Below are 26699 nucleotides of genomic sequence, written 5' to 3'. Positions count from 1 at the left end.
CCAAGCCTTATAGGATCCTGTGTGAAGCTTGATTTTTCAGGGCTAAATGGACAGCGAAAAAACACTACAGCAAACTTGTCACCCCTTGCTGCAAGGATCTCCTTGCATTGTCCAACAGGCATCGTCCACCCCTTGCACAGTTTTCAGTGGGCAACCTCTAGCTTGTATCTGCAGTTTATTACTACTTTTGTACTTATATACTCAAATCCTACTTCAAGGCTGCACAATTAAGTCAACATCAAACATATGCCAGGAAATGCTAAAGGTAGGATTGCATCAGGAAGATTAATGTGCCTGCGTTGCTGGCTCTTTTTAATTTATAGTGCTCCTCTTATCAGGGGAAATGACAGTGTTCAAACACATTTTTTCAAACTGGAGGAACAAGCAGTCTGCAATTTCAACCACGCCCCCAAATTCCAGAAGAGCAAACTGCAGGGAAAGAGGTGGGGCATGTACTCCAAACCTGTGTGCGCCGACACACGTGGCCACAGAGCACAACTGAGCCTTAGGTGGGATCTGCCACTGATGGAATAAATACCAAATAAACAGCACTTATTGCATCTGATTGAATGAAATCCTGTTGCCATAGGTAAAGGTGCCTTCACTTCTTGAAGCATTATAAAATGCAGAAGTGGGACTGTCTCCTATTAAACAAAGTAGAACCAAAATGTGACATCCCTGCTTGGTCGCAGGGAGTACATTAAGTCTTCAGTGCTTGTGGGACACAGAAAACCCCTACCCCAAAGAGAGCCTCACCCTAACACTTGCCATGCCCAGAAATCCTGTTCTGCTCCTCTCTAGCACCCAGTGCTCGTACTGGCTGGTGGGCTGGCTGCCTGCCTGCAGCTTCCCACTCCCTGAGGCACTTGAGTATGGCTCTAATTTTAAGTAATTTGATAATTCGGGCATTTTATCATCCAGGCTATGACTTCTGATTATAGTTATATCAGTAAATCTATTTGGTTTCTGTGTTTTAAGTGTAGCGCTGAAGAAAGTTTGGCAATGGAAAGGCTGACTGAGCGTTCCTCAAACAAGACACTGTGAGAAGGTCAGTGAGGTCTCCTAGGGGGGGTCACAGGATGCAACTGTACCCAAGGGCATACGCAAAATACATGTGTAAGGTTTAACTATGCCTTCTGCAGTCAGAAACGCAGCTTTAAAAGCATCTGTGAGGAAAGAGAGCCTCCGGAATGTCAACTGATACCCTGCAGCTCCCCTGAGAAAGGAAGAAATACTGGATGCTGCCTCACAGGCCCAACGCATCTTTCAAGTAATGGGCTCATATGTTAATTGATTAAAATTTGGGCTTCCACCATAAACAATCATTAAACAAGGCTCATTTTCTGTCTTTTCTTTCAGGTCATTGTGATAGTCTCCGATGAATTCTCCTTCTTTTATACGCTTTACTTTATTCCGTTTAATTTCATCTGATGATAATCTTGGAGGAGCTGAACATCCAGCAACCTATTTGGTTACTTTGGTGATCACAGAAGCAAAATAAACAAAGCAAACTAAAAAGACTGTCCAACAGGCAAACCTGGGCACCTCTTCAGAAGATTTTGGGCTGATGACATTGCTGGGCCCTGTCATGAGAATGTCACATCCAAGATGAAACAGAAGGTGTCTGCAGGCAGAGATGCAACTCTGCAGCCAACATGCAGGAGAAGCCCAGGAGGGTGCCTGTTGGAGAGCTGGCAGAGCTGACCTTAGCCTGAGGCAGGTAAGATGCTGAAAGGCACCTCCCTGTGCCTCACTGCTGACTTGTGGGGTGCACGTCGCTGCACTCTGCTCTGCAAGCTTCTGTCAAGGCAGTAACTGCAAAGATTGTACTCAACAGCACAAGGGAACCCACGGGCATTTGGGGAGTCACTGTGGCTATTTCACTCAATTAGCATGCTTCTCTCCTTCCCAGGGAAATAAGAGAAGAGCACAAAGAAGTCATCTCCTGCCCAGATCCTGACCACGAAAAAATGCTGCCCAGACCCCAGAGGTCTATGGCCCAGCAGTGATGGTGATGTGCTGCAGCAGGCTGCTTGGCCAAGCTGGAGCAGCCAACTTGGCTTTCTATTGGATCAGTCTCTCTAAAAATTAATGGGGTCCATAAACCAGGCACGGGTGAGTGCAGTTCTCCTAACTCCTCACGCTTCTGCAAATAACATATGGTATTATTTTCTGGGCAGAGAGAGTACCTTTGCCTGCAGAGAGCAAGCAACTGGAGACAGGATTCATGGCTATGAAGGACTGCGTCTGGAGGGAGGAACTGAGTTTTAAGGAGGTGTCTCAATAAAATGAGAGAATGGTTCTTTGCCCATGAAGGGTAGGGGAATGCTATAATTATATTTCCTTAGTTCATGAATAGAGTATAACCATCAGCGACACGGCGATGACAAAAAGAACCTCACTCTATGCTTTATGTTTACTCCTAAGACAACTATTCAGAATTTGTTTTCAGCAATGTATTACTGAAAAATAATTTTAAAAAATTACTATCCAATATCTGAACATAGCACGAGGAAGGTTTCCTATGTAGCTCTGATTGGAAGCAAGGAGGATAAATGAGACAATGCTTCCAAAAGAGCGGTTTCATTGGGAACAGACGCAGGTACATTTCTGTCAGATGAGCGAGATGGCAATGGCAGTTCTTCCCCATTCAACATCTTTTAATTAGCCCTCTGCTGTTTGGAAACCTGAGAGCATTGTTTGTACTACCTCTGTTTATTAAAGATTCATATTCAGACTTTGCTGGCCATGGGTCATTTGCTTTTTGGAACCAGAGCAACAGAAAACTGTGTCTGAGATATCTGCAAAAAAGTACTTAATGAAATGACTAACGTCTTCAGCCAAGTGTCTAGTTGATTACAGGGTCCAAACAGCAGAACAGCAATAAATCTGCCACAAAGAGAATTGTCAGTCAAGAAAAAAGGCATAAAACCAAACAGACAGGGAAGCAAGAGCTAAAAATGTGAAAATGCAAATCTAGTGTTATTTTTACTAGTCAGAGCTCTGATATTTGAGTGCATATGCTAATTTGGTCAAGTGTGAGATCCCACCATGTCTCAGCAAGCACTATTTTACAGGGAAAGTAATGTTCCATTCTGCAATCATTTTAAACATTATATATTTTCTTCAGGCAAAAAAATAAAAAAATCAAGAAAAAAACCAACAACATTTTGCAGCATACAAAAGCCCAAAGCCTTTCCTTTGCCATAAAACAGTGTACAGTGTATAAATAAAACCACAGTTGTTGTACATTTATGATATTTCCACTAGAGACATTTCTTATCTTCCTCTGCTCTGACTAGAAAATGGTGATCAGAAGCTGAAATTTCTGGATGTCAGCACGGTCCTCTCCAAGCCCCCTGCCCCTCCAAGTAGGACATTAAATGCCCATTTAAAGCAAACCTGGCAGTATATTCCTGCATAAAGAGCGTGGCAATCAGTCCCAAATGCCTTCTCTATCATTAGGATTCCTGCAAGGTTTTTCTCTCTGGTACACAGGGCATCTTTGTTGACATTACCAGCAGGCAAGCTGAAATGAAGCCAGGCTTAACATTACGCCTCAACATCGGTGCACGCATTGTACCACGGTTCAGCCCCGTGTCAGGAGGCTGCTGGGAGCGCTCACTTACCCAGGCAGCTTTGGGTATGTTTAATGTGTCTCAGCACAACACCACGCAGAGATTCTTGAACCAGCTCTAAGCAAGGACTGGCAAGGTTAACCAGGCTGGGTAGACCCAGCCTCTGGGAGCTCAGCTAGCCTCCTCAGACTGTCACTGTGCCTTGTTAAAACTCACTGCCTGCGATACTCCTTTACCGGGGAGCAGTGACAGGTCACCTCTGTACCCACCTCGGCACATCACCCATCCTCAAAGCTGCCTGCACACACAGGCAGCTAAACTGGATTGCTCCAGGGCGCTTGCACACACCTTAGTTTCCACATCAGTGTCAAAAGGACCACATAAATATGAGCTCCTGCCTCTGACCCTCAGCCCATCTGCAAGTACACCATTAAGCTTTACAGTGATCTCATACAGTCCTACAGCAGCAATGACCTGGTACTATTATACCCATTTTACAGAGAGCAAAGTTTTAGTGCTAAGTCCTGGCACCCTCAGTACAGAGTCAACAGGGACTTTTGGTAGCCTGGTCAAACTTAGGTGCCCCACAGTGGTCCCTGCAGCATGTGGAGCACAGCTCAAGAGGGTGGCACCCAATGATGCCTCCAGCCAAGCGACAAAACTGCCTGGCACCATTGCCTGGTTTTGCATGCAGCTGAACATCAGGTACACTGACATACATATATATAAAATACATTCATAATGCACACTGGCACACAGTATTTTACTCTTTCTATGAATCATACCCTACAACCTGTCTGTGCTTGCCAGGAGATTGAAATCCTATCACTGCATTCTTAAGAACATCATAAAGAGGCTTAAAGAATAGAGACACTGCATATCTCCTTCAAAACAAACTTTGCTGTAATTTTGAGGCTGATGCAAAACTTTAGCTGCAGTGCAGAACAATAAACAATACATATTTTATAATGGCAGCACAAAAATAGCACGCGGTATTTCTTTCCTGGGCCTGCTAGTGCTTCTCTTCTGCTTTAAGATCACAGGAGAAGAAAAACCATGGCTTATTGTGAGTGCCTTCCATTCAATGTTATTTATTTATTTATTTATTCATTTATCTAATTTATTTTTCCTTTTTGTCCTTTGCAGCACAGCTTCTGCACTAAAGGCTTTAGCATGTCTACCTTGCACAGCGGCTTCCCTGGGATATTTTACCTATTTCAACTGTTCAAATGTTTATCTTCACCAGGAGTAAAAGGAGAAAAGCTTGATTCCCTCGCGGTGATGCAGTGTTTCTGCATGGCATTTCAATAGCATCCTGTTATTCAAACAATTAGAAATCACAGAAACCATGCACGGAATTATCAGCATACTGCATAGAGATTTTTATTATTATGTAGTGCATAATGAAAATGATTTGAAGGACCCCAAAGCATCATAACAGAAGGAAGCGATGAATAATCAGGTGATATTTTTTTTTTCCCCCCTGCTTTTTTCACTGCAAGAGCCCAAAATATTGTTCACTGGACACATGTCAAGCTAAAATGCACTAAAGTGGTGAATATATTTACTGATGCCCTTCCTTGCATACCAAATGCAACATACTTCGGGAGCGTAGCTGGAGCTCAGAGCCAGGAGCTCGGGCAGTCGCTGTACAGCTGCCACGCTGCTGCTGCTCAATAGCAGGGACTGACTGGCAATGCTTAAAAATACGTGTGGATTTTTCAGAGCACACTTTTTTTTATGGCAGCTCATGGAGGTTGTTCCAGAACATTTTCTTGGACTGCTCCCTGAGACACCTTGCTTTACAGCCCTGAGGAGAGTTCTTGGGCACTGCCTCCTTCCTGGAGCTCGGTGAGGAGATGGTCTCACGCTCCACCAGTTTTCAAGAAGTCATCCTGGAGACTCCAGCTCATGAAATAATTTTAATTTGCTGTGCAAGACACTGCAATTTGATTCCCAGTTCTCCTCTAATTTTTACCCCATAACTTTTTTTGCTAAGTTTTTGACAAAAAGTATCACGAGATTCACCTTTGCTTCCTTCTTGCAATTCACAGCACCAATTATAATACGACCTTCATCTGGCTTCCTGATGCCTTTGGTGCTCTCAACAGTACATTGAATTGTATGCTAACACCTTTAGGGCAAAATGAATGTGACATATTTTTTTTTAAATATCATTCCTATTTAAAAGGAACTAAGTTGTATAAAGCAATCTTTGCTAGACTGGATGCTTTAAAGCCAAACAGAGAATTACAAGGCTGATGACTGGGTTTGAAGAGTCATGGAAAAACCCTCACACTAGCTGTGTGACCAGAGCAGAACATTCTAATTCTGTGCACGTGCCAGTTCTAGTGTCTGCAGGTATCTAACGTGTGAAGTTTATTTAAAACCCACAGAATAAAATAAATGCCTTTTTATGGTTTGCCAACACTTGGTGTCCTTCACGTCTCTGTAGTCTGTGCTAAAACAAAGCTTTGCTGACTGTTTCTCTCTCTGTAAACATTTGAGGCTGTCCTTCACAAACGGTTTATTGCTGTGTGCCTCAGACTGCTGACATTGTTCGCTCCTTTTTTGAAGCCAGAAGAACAATGAGAACTCTTTCCACAAATCCCAGAGTTTCACCTCAGCCTGCAACAGCCAGTGGGAATACTGCAGTGTCCAGTGGGAAGCATGGGACACTATCTAGCTGCAGGTCCTGGCACGGACCTTGCCATACTGGAAGGATTGATCTGCTCACAGAGAACTGTAGCACCATCTGGGACTAGTGACAAATTTCTGGTAACACCGTTGTTAACAACACTGGAAGTTACTTCTGAAAGTGGAAAGCAAGCTCTGATTTATCAGTGAAGGTAAAGGGATGATGGCCTTTTGGCTAGCAGAGACCAGTGTCCTTCCAGCCAATCCCTCACAACACGTGAGCCATCCACTGCTGGTGGGGAAGGAAAGGCTTAGGAGTGACCTTCCTAAAAATAGTGAGAAGAAAACTGTGGAAAAAGACTTACTCGATGTAAAGACTGCCTCCAGGTGTGCAAAACCATACTGTTCACCATAAACTGCTCTACATCCCCAAACATGTGTGCCTCATGGTTCTGAGGAGACCTGCCTGGGACAGTGCCATCTGAACTGGCTGCATACTCCAGGGTGCCCTGCTTGGTTAGCTGCCTTTAATCACAAAACAAAATCCAGTCTAGATATTTAACAAAATTTTAGGAGGATTCTTCCAGGCTTCTTCTTCAGGCACTGCCTGCACCTTCTGCACAGAAAGCAATAAGGAAAGGTAACCTCATGTCATCCTGCACAGCAGGGAAAAGAGATCTCAGCCCACAGGTTTGAGTCTGGCACTCTAGCAAATCACTTCTCTGCACGTTCAAGGAGGGTGCAGCAGTAACCTTCTTTTTCCTCAGAGCATTCAGGTCTGTAGGTGAAAGCTGCTGTATGAAACTAGGCATTAGGACTGGCTGGGGATGCTGCCTCTCCTGAAGTTGTGTCAGGGGAGGTTTAGGTTGGATATTAGAAAAAGATTTTTCACCCAGAGGGTGGCTGGGCACTGGAACAGGCTCTCCAGGGAAGCGGTCACAGCTCCAAGCCTGACAAAGTTCAAAAAGTGTTTGGATGATACTCTCAGGCACATGGTGTGACTTATGGGGATGTCCTGTGCAGGGCTAAGGGTTGGACTCGATGATCCTTGTGGGTCCCTTACAGTTCAGTATATTCTGTGACTCTCTTGCTGTCTCACGATGACCACAGTGGCTGGCTGCTTTTGGGATCAAGCCCCAAGGGAAAGTACTGCTGCCAGGGAAAGGAAGACAGATGAGCAAAGGAAATGTGCCATCTGAAGGACATATCCTTGCCAGCAAACTAATGAGAGGACAGTAACCTTCTTCAGGTCTGGGACACAGATCAGTGGAATCCACCTGCAGCTCCTTGAAAAAGGAGCAAGTACTGGCCAGGACAGGTGACCCTGGGGCACCCGTGCTCCTCCACAAGGGAGAGCTCCATTACAAAATGGGCAGGCTGAGAGACAGCAATTAAATCTGTACATCTGGGGACATCTCACACAGGCTTTTAGCTGCAGCCTCCATGTGGGAAGGGACCAGGGCAGGAGATGGACTCTGAGGAAGGGACACCTGCTGCTCCACAGGGGCTGTGAGAGCTGAGGTCAGCCCTCTGCGTCAGCTACTATTGAGTTTTCCTCAGGTTCATATTTAATGCATGGGATGTATTTTTAATGGTTTAGATGTGTGAACAAACCGTGGCCCTTGATGTTCCAACATGGGTGTGTGAAGGAGCCTCTGACCTTCTGCAATGGAGGCAGTTCTATTTTAATAGTAACATAAAGTGGGATGGAAGAGATGAAGCATTCTATTAAGACATTTGATAATAAATTGGTAAGTGCTTTCCCAGTGTTTTACATAGTTATTCTCTCTGCTGATCTATTTAGCCAACACATGTAATTCTGAGCTACAAAGTTGTATTCCTGCTTTCGTAAACATACTTACATAAAACTCAATAACAACAGTCTATTTATTGCTAAAATGCTGGTAGGAAATTGGAAAAGGTATAAATACAATTCATTGCTGGTGATCTCCTGCCCCCTGAAGGCACTGTAAGGCTCCAAATCTTGCTCAGTTCACAGCATCATAAAACTGAAGCAATAAATGTCACTCCTTTCTTGATTGCGCATTAGGCCAATCGGCTTTTTATTGCGACTAAATAGGCCGTCGTGAAGGCACCGCTCAGTTTACTGCTGGGGGATGACTTTGGCTAAATGGGGGGCCAGGGAGGGAGGAACGCTTACTGTTAAATAACAAGGCTAAGAGAAAGCAGGGGGGGGGAAAAAGGTGTAAAAGCACGTTGCTCTCCAAGGCCTCTGCATTTGCTCTTTCATGCTGTAATGCCCTGATGTACGCAGACGATTATGTGTCAATGCACATTAATATCTGATGTGCATTATCATATTATCATCCCTTATGTGCGCTTTCACAACCTGGTGAGCCCAGGCTCTCCCAGCTACAAGGTTACACAACCAATGTAACCGTGGGGTTACAAACCAAGCCTCGGAGCACCCGCACACAGCTCTGCCCTTGCAGAGCCCAAAGGGACCCTTTTGTGTACCTCCCACAAAGCGTCAGGAGCCGGGCAGGATCTTTACAACACCCTGTATTACAGCAAGAGAACAAAAGAGACTGCCAAAAACATTCCTTCCAACGCGAATAAAGGCATGTGCTCAGAAGGCTGCGACATTTTCCCACCTAGGACTGAAAACCACAGTCACATCTGGGGGCAGAGGAGTAAAAAATTCCCCAAAACCTTGGGTTCATTTCCTCCCCTGTTAAACTGGGCACATCCAATGGTTGCTCTCCACCCTGCCGTCATGTGTATGTGTTGTATACATTTCCTGAAAATACAGAGGGATGCTGTTGCTGCCTCATACAATGCTGAGCCACACACATGCACTCTTGTAATAGGTACAGATCAGTGTTAACACAGTCCACAGCCAAACCACCTCAGTGCCTTATGAGCTGCCATCCCACACATCCTCCAGCTGTCCCCACCATATAAATATTTCATTCACCTGCTCATGCTGGGTGTGCCATTCCAGCCTCAAAGCCAGGTAGAGGGAAGGCAGGTGAGGACAGCCTTCCTCCCACCCTTAGGTAGCTGCCCCCAAACTCTCCTTGAGTCCCTGAACATGGGCAGCCACCGCAGCCCCTCCCCACTTTCCAGAAAACAACAAACTGGACTAGCTTCAAGTCAGCTTTAGGTTACCTCCCTGCTTCCACAGTGCTCTGTCCTTTCCCCACCCAGCCCTCCAGCCTTCTCTGCCATGACCACCCATCCCTCCATGCCTATATGCCTCCCATTCACACACCACATAGGTAGGTATTCTGGCCATGGAAAGCTACTGGGAGAATTGGGCTATTTTGAGCCACACTTTTTAAATTATTGCAGCTGTTTTCCCCAGCTCTAATGTTGACAAACTAGTAATTGTTAAGACAAATGATGACTACGTGTCTTATAAGCCTTCCTCCCCCAAATTTCAAAAGAATTTGTCTTGCTCCTACAGGGTCATGGCACTGTAAGACATGAAAACTCCCCAAAAATCTCAGAAGTTATTTTTGGCTTTTCACAAATCAATATTTCCTCTGAAGCAATTGAAGCAGTCAGTAAAGCAAATTCTGCTTTTATCATCACAATTTCCAAGTCATTCCTTTGCACTGTGTGAATGACAGAGCATTTACACTCAGACAGAGTCTGTTCTCCCTTCTACCACCAAAAGGCTCCACTGAGAAGTTACTCCATAGTTATCAAACTAGGAGAGAACTTTTGTTTCACTGAAGTCAGTGGAATAACTTTTCATGACTTCCATAAACTGCAAGTTCACCTTCTGAACTGAAAAGTAAGTTTGGATGAGCATCTGAAAAGAGGAGCACAAGGAAAAAAACCCAACTATAAGCTTTATGACTGTGTAGGGTATTATCCCCTGGACACACAGCAAGTTTTGCTGTAATTGCAAAAGATAAAAAATGTCTTTTTTATTACAAAACCAAATGTTAGGGATTCTGGTGTTTGGATAAGAGATGGATGTGTCGTACAAGGTCCCTAAAAACCTACTTGTGTGAGTAGTACAGATGGAGTACAATGTGGGTTTGCATTTATCTGAGAACATTTAGAGCTGTGATATATAGTCTACACGACAGACTTCCTCGATGTATAGAGAAAATATAGCCAATTTCTTTGTGTAGGCTGAATTATTTACCAGAGTGTTCCAAAGTGTATTGGTAATAAAACACTATGAAGCATAAGTAACTCCAGACAATCTTGGCTTATGTTAAACCAAGTTGTTTTTTTTTTTTAAAGAATGTTATTAAGAAAATAAATCCTGAGAATCTGGAAAGGCAGGACTTACTCAAATGAACATAAGCCTCTGAAGAATTGCATTGACTCAATGGATAGGTCAAATTCTCCAAACCATCATCCTAAAGGAGTTGGGAATCAGTCTCACTTCAAAATTAAACAGGCTATTTTGGCAAAGGATGAAGGATGCAGAGATGGTAAGGCCATTTTCTGAAACTCACCTGACTGGGAAAAATGGCTGGTTTTAACTAAACCCAAATAAAATGTATGTAGAGAAAACAATTTCACCAGATGGCAAAACAAGCCACCGTTTTTCCAAGCATTAACTTTCTAGCCAAGCTACTAGTAGTGCAATCATAGTGCAATCAGTTTAGAAATACAAGGTGCTCAGTCCCCCGTCCTCCTCTGTGAACTGCAGAACTGGACCATAAGCTTCTCTTAAGAGAAACGTCCATTGAAAATCAAGTTAACATTCTCTTCCACATCTTCTCCTCTTTCTACAGAATCATTCTGAGAAAGAGGAAAGCCACAAATTTTGGCTTGATTTAAGGTCTTTTAGAAGTCAGTGAGGGTCTTTCTCTAGTTATGGTGGGGTATGAAGTCACTTTTTCACCTAGGCTAGTTTTAGCCCTCTGAAAGAGTCCTAAAATATCTCAGTATCTTACCTGATAGGAACTGTGGCATTCATGCAATGCTAACCTGGGGACCTTATTTTCTGAGTCTAACATGATGTCTAAACACTGGTTTCTAATAAGTTGAAGCTTTCACCTAAGCTGCAGCTGCTGCAACATTGTTCTTGTTTGTGCTCTGGACAGCAATTCAAACTACAATTTTGTATTTTGCTAGTTTTCTCACTTTTGTGCCAGTTCATGTGGCATTTCTTTCCACAGCCCCAGGCTGCTCTCATACCCAAGAGGCAGCAGGATCTGGCTGACCAGGTTCCAATAGAAGCCACCAACCCAATCCGTTCTCAGAGCAGGCTTAATAGTTAAAACAGAACATACAGACAGGTAGGTGCCATCTTGCTTGGCCTAACATTTCTCATGTTTTGTCTTTCATTGCAGACCCTTAAATGACCAATGTCCAGTTGCTTAGGCTACATTTTTTTCCAGTATTGCTGACTCTTAGCCCACTGCATGGTGTCTCCACATGGCATCTCAACAGTTACCCTGGAAGTCAGCTGCTTTCCTTCTATTTCAAAATCTTTTAACCATAGAACAAGCATCAAATGAAACATTAGCAGGTACCAGAGACAGAACTGGGCAAATTTCCGGGCAGGCACTGAGGGTAGCTCTGTTATCAGGTTGGGTGTAAGATAAGTGACATGGCTGTAAGAAGGTGCAAGATGCTTGGTCATCTGTTGCTGTGCAATGCAGAGATTGTGTGCTGCAGTGCCTTTACTACCCTCTGCAAACCCTGGCCTGGACTCTTATTAGACTGACTATTAAGCTTCATGTGAAGATTTCTGCAGAAGCAGCTTCACTTCATGCCTTAGGTATGATCTCAAGAAGATATATAGGCAGAAATATAAGTTTTTACAGAATTGTGTATTTTTAATGATTTAATTCCATTTCCGTGTTTATCTGAACCACAAGTTCAATTTGTATGTTTAAGTGTTACACCCAGCCATGAACAAAGATCTACTTTTTCACTAAAAGAGACAGAAAAGAAGCAGAAAACAGCAACATATCTACTGTATAACGCTCAGGACATTGCAGATGTTAAAGCAGCTCGTTGTTTCTGCATCTGGAACAAGTAGGTCACACACATTTATTATACACACCGCTGAACACGGAGCAGCCAATACCCGTGTAATGTATGTGAGACTTCAAACTACCTTTTAGTACTTTGTATCAGTACAGCATCTTGTTTGCAAATGCTCTGGTTGAGAGCAACTGATGGAAGGGGGAAGGGACCCAAAGCCGACTGACCTAATTGCTGTGGGGATTGAGAAGCTGGCAAAACCATTAGCTTCTTTCACATTAGTTTTCTTTCTATACCATAATAAAGATAAATATTGATTGCTAGAGCAATATTGATTATAGGGGTCGCTGCAGATGGCAGCTGCATGATTTGCACAGATTATCTCCCATGTACAGTGCAACTTATTTGCATGAGAATGTGGTTTTGTCATCCTCATGAGCTGCAGACTGTTCACTTGCCTTATAGGAGCATTTACCCAAACTAGATGTATCAGTGATTAACAGTAAAATATGAAACAAGGGACTGAGGCAGTTCATCTTCTTTATACGTTTTGTGTATGTGCCTGTCTGCCTTGGGTAAGTGGAATTCACTGTCCCAGCCATGTGGAAAGAAGTGCAGGACACAAGGGACCTGCTGTAATTATGCTGCAGTGTCACCATCTCACTCGGGAATATCACCCAGCCATACAGCATGCCTGGGAACAACGCTCCTTCCTTCACCCACTGACCTAGACACTGAGCATGCCAAGCTCCTTCATTCAGGTCTGGATGCCTTCCCCCAAGCTCCCAGTCTAGGGTCTTCAGGGGCCCAGTGTCCCCACAGAACAGCTTCAGCATCCTCTCCTGAGCTGGACCTGCCTGGTGGGATCCTAGTCTGCTTGCAAGAAATGGAAAAGGCTCCTCCAGTGTGGGCCAGGCTTGTGAAGAGGGAGCAAAGGTGCCTACCACAAGCACGGTGCCTATGGCAAAGTACAGTACCCTACACTCAGTCAAGGAGGAGTCCCTGGGGTGTGTGGGATGGAGATGCAGAAAACAGTAGGGGCATTTAGGCCCCTTCTATTACTGGTAAAAACCCCCAAGGGGTCCATTTCAGGGTTAGGCACCTCCTGCCAGAGATACTGCTGCCTCTCTCCTCCACCTGCAACCTCCAGGAGGGAGGAAGGGGCAGGCAGAGGAGCACTCTGTGGAGATGGCCCCCTCAACCTCCTCAGACACTGCCAGGCTGCAAGGGAAGCACTCTCTGAGCACACTACACATCTCTGCATGCCTGTCTTCCAGCTGGCAACCTGCATCTTACTGTGGGCAATGCTGCACTTCAAGACTGCTGCTGGCTGACCTGCTGATATTGAAATTCCGAGGGAACAGATGCATTTCATCATTTTGATTTTGATTAACTCTGCAAGTCAGAGGTTTGCAGGCTTTAATCTGGTTTTAAGAAAATACTCCTGTCCTCTCTATTGTCAGCATTTTCCAAAAGGAAATTCAACAGAAGGGTTCTTTCCTATTATTTATCTCCTTCCACTTTGGGCACATCAGTGGACCTCTGAAATAGCTGCCCAGTATCTGTGCAAACCCTGTGTTTGTCCAGTCTAGGGAGTGCTCTTATTTCCTAAGGGGCCCATATGGAAGAGATTAATGCTGGAGTCCAGGTTTCTGATGTGGTTCTGTACTGAAACTAAGCCACTTGAGCAGAGAGCAGGCACTCCATTTGGAGAGCACTGTTTACATTCAGTGAGTATTTTATAGATGCTTTTTCGAAGATCTTAGAAATATACCACAGTTCAAAATGTTACGCTTCATTCTGCATTTCCTTTTGAGTATATCTCTCGGTGTTATGTTGAGTAGCCCTGTCTGACAAAATCAATTATTCCTTAGCCAGCTCAGAAATAAAACCCAAAGCAAGCAACACCAAATGCCTGATTTACCAATAGATTGTAATCCAGTGCTAAAGAGCATAGCCACTGCCCTGCTTTAAATATTCATGAAGCCCACTGGTGCAAAATGCATTAAAGGTGGGAATAATGCCAGTAATACACAATCCTCTTAGTGACAAGAAGCTTTCACATATTAAAGTAGCAAGATGTTAAAGACTTTCAACTGAACAGTCTTTGTTTTTAACTTAGAGAAGGAGATTCACTAATGGAATGCCAAATTGCATTCACTCTCATGATACTTGACTGCAGAATAGGATAATAACACATGTGCTTTCACATGCCATGGAAAACCTGTTATTACAGTGGTTTCTTTTCTGCCTTTTCTCCATACTTTCCAGAAAACGTTCACACAAATCTTACCCCTTCAAGTAATCTTCTGTGTGCCAAACCCCCCATCAGAATCCCAGGAGTCTAGCCATTAACAGATTGGTTTTAGGTAAATAAAAAGATTTAAAAATAATGATGACACAGTACAATAGCATAATTTGGATGAGTGACAACTCGCAATGAATAAACAAAAAAAAAAAAACCAAAACAAAAAAACCAAAAGAAAAAACAGTAAGAGTTAAACCAGAAATAATGGTCTGCAAAATAACAGACTGTGACAACGCAGAATAATGTCAATTGTCACTTTAAATCATCAGCAGCACAACCACATCTGCTATCACACCTGTGCTCTCTTCTCTGATCTACTCTGGCACCCTAGAAATATTAGGCGAACAGCCAGCCTCGCATCCCCAGCTCTCTGAAGTCTGGCTCTGCTATCAGCTTGCATCCCTCTTACCTGGAATGGACCAGGCACTGTCCCTGCACCCTCAAACTACTCCTGATTGATATGGATTCACTGGGCTCATCATCCTGTAATAACAGGTCCTGGGACCACCAGGACCCCGTTTGGACTGTACAAACCTCATCAGTCAGGTGAGACAGCTAAAGGAGCCCAGCTTACATCGGAAATTTGATCCACGTAAAAACAGTAATCAAAAAATAAATTGAAATTTCTTTTCCCACTTAATCTAAGGACATTTTCTGCACACCAAATCTTGGCAGGGGGAGTGGGGGAATATGTCTATCTGGTGCCAAACATGAAAAGTCAATTAACGTACATTTGAAAGAGGGGTCTAGAACCTCCATATGTAGTTAGCTTTTTTCCTAGAAATAAAAATAATGAAAAAGCTAGGAGACTTATTTTTTGGAAAGATGCTTATCCAAGACTAATCAGGGGGCAGGGATGGGAAACCAGGGCACTGTTATGGCATATGAAGTTGTTTACTTCAAAGCAGACCTTTTAACAGGCTTTACAAGGTCTTTGTATTTCTGGTTGGAAATCGGCTTTCCTGCCTTATAACAGTTTGTCTGATGGCATCCTCACAGTAAATGCCCTTCCCTGCTTCCTGCCCCGAGAAGCACTTTCCCCTGCAGAAAGACTGCCTGTCAATAAAGATTGAGAACCTCAGCTCCTGCTGTCATTATGCTGCTCCATATAGGCCAAGTTGTTTCAAAGGGGAGGAGTTAGACAGTGCAAAATCTGCAGTGGGAACACTGGGGTAAGTTGGATCAGGCAATTTTACCAAGCTATTTCTGGAAAAAAATAAACACTGCTACTCAGTGCTTATGATTAATAATGTTATCTTGTAGCTAATTTTATTCCTTGCCCCTCTCTTCTTCTGCCTTCCAATTTGGAAGTGCACTTAATTATGAAAACATGAGCACTAGACTGTGAATTTTGATATATTAATTTTACCATGGTTTTGTTTCTATACTGCACCACGAAAGCTTTCAAGGACAACCAGCCAAGGAGACAATGAAAATCGTAACACCTGGGGTAATTTCCTTAAGCAAAGTCAACATTAGGCAATTTCTCACTCGCAAATTTCATTACATTACTGAAACCTATAACCATGATGCACCTTGCTCCTGTTTTTCAACACCACCATTTCCTTTGATGACTGGAGACAGAACAAGGACTCTGTGGTTTGTTTAGTTGGGTTATTTTAAAGACTAGAACCAACCTGACCAACAGGGCATGGGTGCCTTGCCTGGGTGAGGTCACCTGCCTAACACTGGGCCCAGTTATCATGTTCACCATTCAGTCATTGACTCCTCTCTGTTCTATTCTTACTGTCCAAGTCAGAACTTGGGCCATGCTGCTTTATTGACATCTCACTGCCCAGTCTCTGTGTCCATTCTTTAGCTAACACTACCCCACAGCTTTAGAAGCACCATACAGACCATAGTTCTAACATTTGCAAGACTATTTTGTTCTGTCTCTAAGTTTGTTCTAGTTACTTGGATAGAAATACGAGGCAGGGCACTAAGGCAGTGCTAGAACTAAAACTCTGTGAATAGTGACCTTTTTGATCTATTGGCTGTTCCAAAATCACAATGAAATGATTAGCTCAGAGCTGGCCTAATATATGTTTGCATAGTTCCTAGGCAAAATACAGAATGAAAAAATAAAAATCTGAGTAAATAGAATTATTTCCCTTCAGCTAATGTAATTAAGGTTTAAAATAATAATAAAACATGAATAATTTTGAAGCATTTTTTAAAAAATAAAAATTAAAACCATTTCCATTGAGAAAATGTCTAAATGTACACTCTCATTTTTTCAAACAATTGAGGGTTAGCTTTTCAACTCCAGCAACAAGGAAAAAGTGAGACAGATTTCCCAGCGTTTCTAATGCCACACATGAATTAACATGATGATAATACTAATGATACTTTCTAACTGGAAAAGCTTTAGGTCAATTATTTTTCCCAATTCTATTTTTACTGAAGTATGAAGCTGTAAAACCCCAGATGGAATAACATAAGTTATAATGGCAACAAAATGGATAACTGTGTTTCTAGAGTTGGTCTAAATTGTGCATGTTCCAAAATTATAAACCAGAGTGTTTTATACATTTTTTTCAGAATAACAACCACCTCATTCACTTTGAGATGAATCTCTGGGTGCAGAAAATTGAGTATCTTACATTTGTAATGCTTTCTAAACCACAGTACCTTTAAATAATACAACATTCATTAAAATAGAAGAGTAGAGCAAATTACTGTACCAAACATCCTCTGCATCTTCATCACACTCTGCCCCAAATTGGCAAATGTCACAGGTCGATGTCTCTTTTTGATTGGTTTCACCTGAGCCTTCATTGACTGTTTGATGGAAAGCAGAAGAATATACATTAGTAAAGATGGCATTGTAGCAAAGCACTTCTCTCACTCTAGAAAAATCTATTCACTGCATCAGCTTAATGTGCTGCTCACAAAGCTGATGGCTGGGCAACGCTGTTTCTGAACGGGGCCAACACAGGGATTCCCATGGTGGTCTGGGAAAAACTCCCTGAGTTATGGAGTTAAAAACCAGAGAAAGACCCTTCCTCTTCTCTTTCCTCTTGAACAATGATTCCCTTCAAGCTGCATCCCAGGAAGGTTGTGTCCCCACTGAGCCTCACTGCTTTGTTCCCTGGGAAAATAATGGAGGTGAATTGATAGCATCTCATGCTGCCTTGTGTCCTTTACCCATGAAGGCCTTGAGATGGCCCCAAGGGGATGCTTTCCTTGAAAATATTTTGAAATTACTTGCCATATAGTGCAATCTAGTCTATTCCAAAGGCAAAACATTTTTCTCTGCAGAAGTACAGTTATGAGCCCCATGGAGTAGTTATCTCTGGCAGGAAAGATTTAGTGCTATCCAGAGGAGGGGACAATCTCCAGCACAGGTTAAATTTGAAACCCAATGTCTGCAGTTGTATAAGGTTTGTACCTGGCCCTTAAGCCAAAAACATGAAGGGACTAAGGGGAAAATAAAAATATGGGTGCGAGAAAATACTGATGGCTGAGTACTGAAAGGCAGAAAAAGACCACTAAGGTAGGTACAAAAAGGGGGTTTGTTAAAAGATCCAAAAGAAACATTATCTATGTTTGTATAAAAGTACATAAACACCCTTTGATATCTTTTGAAGGATGCCACTTTATACCAAGACACTGTACATAGCGATATCCTTCTGCCAGTTGCAGAGTTATTAAACAAACGCAGAATTTAAGCATCAATCAGCTTTGACTGATATTGTTATCTGCACAAGCAGCCTCTGCAGTGTCATCCCTCTGGCATTTGGAGTCAGCACTGTGGTGTGGGCTTACTGCACACTTGGGTCCAGCCTACCAAAGCTGGTGGACATGTTGAAGTGTGTCGGAAGCCTCAGTGACGTCGACTGGACAAATCATCTGCTTGAGGTACAATTGTGTTGTTACCAGAGGCTTTTGTGTCAGAATAGGCTGCTTTTGTTATTTACTCAAGAAAGGACAAGAATCCCAAGCTTTCACAAAGCTGTTAGAGGAGAAAGGGCTTTTGCCCTTAGAGCAGCAAGTGTAACCTCAATGCCTGTTTTTCCACAAACTTGCTTCCATACCCTGTACAAATAATGCAACTTCTGTCATGCTTCCCATATGCCAAAATGGGAATAATACCATTTTCTACCAGCAGAGAATATGGAAACAAGTATATTAAAATATTGTGATATGCTTAGATACTACAGTGATACAGACCACAGAAATACCTAAGGTAGATGACTTGTCTAAAATGTTTCTTCCTGAGCCATAATATAGTCAAAGGAAGTGTTGGTATGTTTAGGTATAAAACTCTGCTGCACCAATTTCTTATCAGTCATGCCTGAATTTAGACTATATTAAATTGGAAAAAATCACCTATGATGAGCATGGTGATTGTCTATTTGTACAGATTTGCTCACCTTTATATCCCTAAAATTCATGTACAAAAAAACCTAAAAGGAAACCAGGAAAACACATGCTGGATTTTCATTCTACTGCACTGTCAAGCTTTATAGGGAGGGACTGAGCTGTGGTTTTTCTGTTTCCTTAAATAACTGAGAAATGCTTTAGGCTCACATTTTATAAAAGTCAATGTACAAGGGCGGACAAGGTATCCAAGTGCCACATCCTCACACCATTAGCATCCCCATGTGCCACCTGTGTGATTCTGACTGTGAGGCTCATGCTCCTCCCCACCTCCCTGCAGCTGAGTCCAGGCCTGCAATTTTCACTAAGTTTCATTTACATTTTAAATATAGAAATCTATTTTATTGAGAAGATAACTCTGACAGCCAATCTTGGCAGGGGATTTCCAGTGGTTAAGACCTTAGGCAGGACATGTAACTAGTGACTGTATGCAAAGAACAATGGGACCTATGGGCATTTTCAACAGCCATTTTCACCTGTTGAAAACACGACAATTGCTCCAGTTCAGGAGGGTGAGAATATATACTTTATGGAATAAAGCTTTAATTTATTTATTTTGTTATTCTGCAAAGCACTTCCCTTGTATTTCCTTTTAATTAAAAACATATGCTCTGTTTTCTTCCTCCCTGTAATGTTTCCATTCATAATTGTCCAGCACGTGTGGTTTGACCAGGGACCTCACACGGTTCCACATCACAAGATAAGTGATACAGTTACTTAAGTCATTAGAGAAAGGCATTTGAAAGGCTGAGTAGGTCTAAGAGACGTAACTGATTTAGAGAAGACCATCCACACTAAGGCACACTGCAGTTCTGAATTTCTACTTGAAAATAACAGGTCACTCCCTCATAGTTTTCTGAAGAAGCTCTGCATCCAGCTTTCCATAGTCAATGTGCACTTTGTCATTAAATGTTCTAGTGTGCAGCAGTCCTGATTAAAAAAGACAGCTGTTTATCTCACTCACTCTTTCTGTTGGCAGTAACCATAGATAATATTATTCTTTACATTTCCTAAAGGTGTGTTTTCTCTCCCTACACAAACATACCCACTGGCATATGCACCCACACCGAGAACTGACACACAGAGGGGCTTGTTTTCTCCATGCTGTGCAGATAAGTGCTTTGATAAATCTGGACATCTTAGAATGAGTTATTTTCCCAACATTTCCTGCTGCTTTTTAGCTTGAGGACTAGTGGATGCTTATTTTCTAAGGTGACTCTTTTTCCTTTTTTCCCTCACTGCACTTGCTGATTTGCACTTCTTTCATAACCCAACCGAAAAAAAAATGGTTAGCAAAAATAATCTAGCTTCTGGATTCCTTTTCTAAAAAGGAGAACGATTCTTCTTCTCATGCATGTTGCGTAGTTCTCATATTAGCAACTGTTGAGGTTTTAACACCAAGACCCTGCAGGAACAGTGTAGGGCTCAGGGGAGGCTGAATGCTGAAGCCCACCACTTATTACTCACACAACTGAGAAATGTTAAGCTGCAAATTCCTATTTGCATTAGCAAGATTAGCAACTCTGAGAGTCCAAAGAAGTGTGCTAAAAAGGGTTAGAAGGTCACTAACATTATCTGAAAGTCACCTCAGAGACTATGTCAATCTCCTAAGCAATATAAATTCTTAGCTGTGAAGGCACTACACACAATTTACAGAATCAATGGACTGTGGTAACCACAACAGCTTCTGTTTTAATAATTTGGTCCTTCTCTGGCATTCTCACTGCACTCAGATCAGATAGTTGTGATTTCAAGAAGATTTGTATTGTTTGCAAGTCCCACAAGAAAGAAAACCTTTCTGAGGCATTTTACTCTGTTTCCCTAGCAGAAAAAACAGATTAAAAGTATCATCAGTAGGTCTGATAATCACAGGTTTGACCCTGTGATTATCTCCTGTAACATCAGGAGAAAACTAAAAACCCCAAACTGCTCCCCCCACTGTAGACACCTCTACTTTCTCTTTATACTTCATCTCTTAAGTTGAGTCTTCTGTAAGTGCTACAACCCCCAAAAGTCATGCTAGGACTTTATGCACACAGATTCCCAGACTCATGCTGGGACTTGGACTGGTGGTTTAGATGTTTTATCAAACAGACATCAAAATCTCTGAGCTTGAGCTTCTGAATAACCCTTGCTCAGTGTCTTCCCAAGATCTTGACAAGTGTCAAAGTCAGGAGGGAAACAAACTCTTTGCAGTTTCCAGAAAAGCAGCTCCAGTGGGATGGTAAGGAATATGCATGACACCTTGATCTGATACACCAAGTGTCACAGGGGACATGCATGTAACTTGCCCAGTGGACCATACTGTGAGGCCTAAATGGAAGTGGGAAGAATAGCTGGTGAGCCGTGAGGGTGAGAGACAATTAGGTGGCAACACTGGCTAAACACAAATCTCCGACTCTCTCTTTGCTAACATGCCTCTGCAGGTAATAGGGCAAACTCAAGAAAGCCTCAGCTCAGTTTTCACATAGCTTTGTAGGACTATTATAACAATCCTTATTCAATGTATTTTAACTATACTGGAGAACACAACAAGGAGACAGTATAAAGCATCACCACACACTTGAATATACGAAATATGACTATAATGAATTATGAATTAAGACTGCTATTTTGTAGTCTTCCTTTGATTGATGTGATCACATCTATGCTTATTGCTGATTCTAACTTGACTCCTCATAATGGGACATTTTTGCTGTTGTTGAAAGAAGAACTTCAAAACAAGCTTGCTCTAGCTCATCCTAACAGGATACATGCTTGGTTTTTAGCTATAACATCCAGGTAATAACAAAAATCACACGGAGATGAGAGTTGATGGCCATTTTTGTACTGTGGAATGAAAGACAATGTGCAAACAAAAATGTAGTGGAGGAGGAGGAGGAGGATGCTCTTTGGAACAGCTGACGCGATCTTGCCACATGCTTCAGTCCTAACAAGAACGCTCTGAGCAGGTGAGAAGGTGAGTGGATGAAGTGAGAAAGCTCTGAGAAACCAGGGCAGAGGAGCCAGCATAATTTACTAAATGTGTTAGAACAAACACTACCTGCACCTGTACTGAGCGCCTAACAACACCTCACAAACTGTACCAATAAAAGCCCAGACGCTGCAAGCGACTCCACTCTAATCAATAAGTCTTTTTTTCCTCAAAGCATTAGCTCAGTCAAAACCTGCAAAGTGAGAAAAATGAAGGGTGTGAAGCAGGGGGTCAACTCACGAATGACTCTGCTCTCGAAGTCTGGCTGAGGCTCAGAATGGCATTACAGTCAAAATGAAAGGAAAATGGCCTACAGGATTGGTAATAAATTCAAACTCTGACGTGCCTTGTTCTGCTCTACTCCTGCTGGCTGGCTCCATCTCAATAAATACTAATTTGCTCTCTCTCACACCCACAAACACTCTGGGGAAATTACTTATTGCACGAGAAAACAGTGTCTCTACCCAGCTCAGGACCTGACACAGAAATTCTTAAGGAGACCTGAAATATTCTCCTTTGGGCCTTTGATCTGTTTCTCCACACCACCACCGGTGAGTCCTTGAAACCACCTCTCTGCTATCTATGGGCACGTGATTTAAATAGCACCAAGGCTGTGCCATACCTGAGCTGGCTGCCAAGGAAACCAGACCTTTTTCCCCAGTGTTTATACTGCCTCAGGCACCATCTTTAGATACCTTTGCATCACCATTCTCAATCAAGTGCTAGAAAAGGTTAACAGGATGACTTTGGCACGATGCAAATACCTAACAGGATTTTTGAGGAGGAACTAGATGCATCCAGCCAGCGCAGATTGCTGATAAAATGTGCTCTTATCTTATTGCTAAAGACCATGTAGATAGAGCCTGGCACTGCTTTGATGCCAGTCAGACTCAATTTGCAGTGTTTTCCAGCTCTCATATTTATACTGTGACTTTCAGATTACATTTTTTTTTCTTAAAAATCACAGCTGGTGGATTATATCTGCGTATAAGGACCTCAGCTTCTACATATACATCTGTTTTGAAAGGTATGTCTAAGCTTTAGGGCTGTGGAGAAAAAGCTTGTGAGTATAACAAATACCAGAAACTATCATGTTTATAATTTTTAAATACTACTTTTGTAGGGTCTATTCATGATTTGTCACTCCTGTGCAATGCTGAGTTGATGTCGGGCAGGAAAGCAGCACTGCTGGAACAGCTCACCCTTGTGCATGGCCCTGTGCTGAGCTCACCCACATCTTGTGCTGAAGGCTCTGCTTCTGCCCTGGATACAGTCTCATTAGTGCAAGAAAACAGTGCCTGGGAGTGCTCTGAGTTCGGTAAATAAATAGTACGAAAACTGTTTCACATTACATCTAAACACTGCTGCTCTCTCTAGCACTCTCTTTATTTTTTACCTCGTCTTGCTTCCTGTCAGGCCTCCCCTCTCGTTCTCTTTTCGCTTCTTCCCTTTTCCCACCACCCCCAGTTTTTCAGTGGCACTTTCCCTACCTGAGGGCCCAGGCTGGAGCAGCACTGGCAGCCCTGCAGACGGGGTGCTGCTGCTGTGAGGAGAGGTTTGGGCTCATGCAATGCCGTGCGCTCCTCACTTCACACAGCTCAACATCTCGGGAGCCTTGTCCAGCTGCCATCTGGGGACTCGGAGGTCTCTCCTGGTGAGATGAGCAGCATTAACATCCTCATTTATTGTGGCTGAAAGTGGATGGGATGGGAATGGTTTCACAGGAACAGCTCTCCTCCTCTGCACATGTTCTCTCCTTTCAGCGGGTGCAACTGGAGGTCTCCTACAGCACCTGTGTCTGAAGCCAGGATGTGATCCCGCCCCAGAACTCTGCAGGGACTTGTCTGCATTTGTACAACTGTGGCCAGGAGGGAACGGATTCAACTCTTACTCAAAGTTTATTTATTATAAATAAATACCACTTGCTTGTTTCTGTCTCATGCATATTCCTGCTGCTCCCACGGTGCATTTGATAAAAAATTAAATACGATTAGTCGAGGCCAGTTTCTCCTAGCAAATGTCTCTAATGGTGTTTCAAAAGGAATGGCTCATTGAATAAAACCCTATTGTAAGCCTTCTGAATGCTGACATAAAACAGCTGCGATTATTGCACCATTGCGCTGTCCCTCTACAAAATTTGATGTTTGCCTGGTGTATGTGGGATGCCAACTTTGCAGATTTATGAAGGTGTACAGTGACCAGCATTGACAGTATTTGCCAGTTTGAGGAAGAGGAGGCTCATTTAATTTTGCCAAGAACTTCCCCTCGTAAACATCTTTGAGTAAAAAGCCAAATAGCACACGGGGACTAGTCATCTCTGCCTTGCATTAATTTAATTTTAAAAAGAAATCACTTTCTTGCAGGAGAATTTTCAAGAAATAGATACATCTTTTTGTAAAAACATGCCTGCAATGCTGCCAAAGCTTTTGTGGCATCAGTCCCTGCTCTCATGTATTTCAATATGCCCAACAGCATGAACAAAACAACCAAGTGGACATGGCCACAGCTGGAAGGATGCAATGTGACAGGTCACCAAGCAAGGCCATTATTAAAGAGCCTGGAAGGAGATTACTATAGTTCTAATTGCAAGGACCAGAAGATTTTTCAGGATCAAGGAGAAATGAAAAAAGATGACGTCTGATTCCTCCCTCAGGTTGACTTGCCCAGCCACACAGATCATTGAACCTCAGCACTGTGTCAAGGTAGATGGGAAGCTGCAGTGCAGGAAAGCACCCAATGTCTTAACGCTTTTCTTATTTGTCAGAAAATGGCCATCAAAGGCTGAAGGAGAGTCAAGTGTGAGCTCCTTCTGGACGGCTGCTCCCATGTGCCAGAAGGAAGCAGAGTAGCCCAGGCTTGAAACCTCCTTCATTCCCTCTGTGGACTGCTAAACATCCTCTCCCTGCAGACCTGCAAAACCTCTGGCACCTTCAGGCTCTACTGAAAAGCAAGGACTGGTTCTGGTCCCTCCTCTTCCTCTTGTATGTCTGTGCAGAAGCTGCATCCCGCACTGCCTGAAACAGTAGCTTCCTGCTGGATACCTTATGCTTGAGGCACTGAACACACAATGCAAAGATCATTTGATAGATGGAACATATGGGCTGTATACAAGCTGTAACATGGCACTTACAGAAAACTCTATGAAGAAATAGTGCATTAGACAGAGGTTCAGTTAGAAGAATATGAGGCAGCAGTGCCGCCTTCTGTAGGGAAAGATGCTACAGTTGGACACAAACCACAGAAATTACTGGTCTGTGCTTTCCCTGACCACTGGCAAGAATTCACATACCACCTGATGTTCTAAGCACTCTCATTCACTAGGCAGAGAGGAACCTGCATCACGGACTTAATAGAAATTCAGGGGGACAAAAAAAGAAAAAAGGAAGGATCCAACCCATGGTTTCGCAAAGGCTACAACAAGCAAGTCCCAAATGGGTGATGTGACTTTCCAGGGCTTTCCACACAGAAAGGGTGCTTTTGTCAGCTTCCTACCTGGTGGAAAGATTAACAGAAGACTTGAATGTGAACCTTCACAGCTACTTATCTTTCAAGAAACAGAATGAAAGGAACAAAGATAAAACCTAAAAGAGCTGTCTAGCATTCACTTGGTGACTACTTCAGTTTTAAGATCTTTGTCACTTTGCTATTGATTTAAGTCTGTGTATCCTTTTGAATATTAGTATGGCTAGCAAGATAGCAACATCATACATAAAAATGTTCTTTATTCCAGAACAGATGAAACTCCCAGTGGTAAAAGAAGATTTAGGTATCTCTGAAGATTTCTTATCTCTGTGCAACATAACTCTCTAATGGTTCAGTGCCTTGGAGGGTCATCTGAGATCACTTATCACATAAATCAAATAGGTGGCAGGCTATAAGAATGGAAGCCTATAGCAATTTCATGTCTTTGCTTGCAGACATCAAATCTATCTTTCAGGCAGACTATAGAGGAGATAATATGCCACTTCATTTAAGCCACTGAAGAAGCCCAAATCTGGGTATTAACCAATTTTAGGAAGCTGCTCCTAGTCTTGACTGCACCACAATTATCTTGGGAAATGACTGGTTTAAATCCTAAAATGTGGACTGTAGACACTAGTCCTGGTTTTAATTTATACTAAAGCTTCTGTAAATCACTCTGGCAATGGAAGGGAGTGTCAGAGCGAGTGAAAGTCCAATTTAGTTTATGTCCCATTTACATAATCAGCGTGGTGTAAAATGGCTCTACTCTAAAAATTACTTGGGTTTACCTTTCACTGAATTCAATAAGAGGAACACAGTTTTCTTCTCCCACTCCACTTTTATTCCATGTTATACTCCTTTCTGTTTATTCCTGTGGTGCTAATGCAGGTTACACACAGCTAACTGAGAACTGGAGCTGCCCTGGAGCTCAGAAGTCAAGAAGATGAGTGCCAAGCTCCTGTTCAGTAATGGGGTCTCACAAGGAGGCAGCTCAGTTGTGTGCCAAAACTGACAGTCAAAACCCATGTTCAGCCAGGCTGTACCCTCGTGGTTGGGAGCCACAATAGATGGCTCCTTATCTGCCTCTTCCTCCACCAGCTCAGTGGTCACTCTGAACCCAGAGGATCTCCAATCCCCCTTCACAGCTCCTGCCCCACAAGAATTTAAAATTTCTGCAGTAGCACTCCCTGGTCTGCAATCGTCACCACTGAGCTCATCCTCTAAACTTGTACAACCAGGGTTCATCCCAGGGTTTGCTCCTTTTATTGTGATAATTCCCTAAAAAAAAACCCCATAACAAACAAAAAAAAAAAAAAAAGGAAGAAAATATGTCTCAGAGCTGGTTGTAAAGACATCCCTCCTGATGTGTGCAAAGGTATTACTGCCTTCCCAAGGCTGTAGCTAGCTACTCCTTGAGTCTCTGCCACAGCTC

At 42.9% G+C, this 26699-nt stretch overlaps 1 protein-coding gene across 1 annotated transcript in view; it reads right to left on the bottom strand.

Moving 5' to 3' along the window:
- The window catches only part of TMEFF2 (transmembrane protein with EGF like and two follistatin like domains 2), a 127640-nt gene that overhangs the window by 36278 nt on the left and 64663 nt on the right, over positions 1-26699 (bottom strand). The window contains exon 5 of the mRNA XM_051787780.1: positions 17133-17229. Within this exon, the coding sequence (XP_051643740.1) occupies positions 17133-17229 (97 nt within the window). The remainder of the gene's footprint in view (positions 1-17132; positions 17230-26699) is intronic.

This window comes from Manacus candei, unplaced genomic scaffold (genome assembly GCF_025592945.1).
Source record: "Manacus candei isolate 608988 ecotype Guabito, Panama unplaced genomic scaffold, ASM2559294v1 h1tg000023l, whole genome shotgun sequence".
Lineage (NCBI taxonomy): Eukaryota > Metazoa > Chordata > Aves > Passeriformes > Pipridae > Manacus > Manacus candei.
The sequence above is the reverse complement of the archived record's forward strand: the minus strand, read 5'-3'. Positions and strand labels throughout refer to the sequence as shown.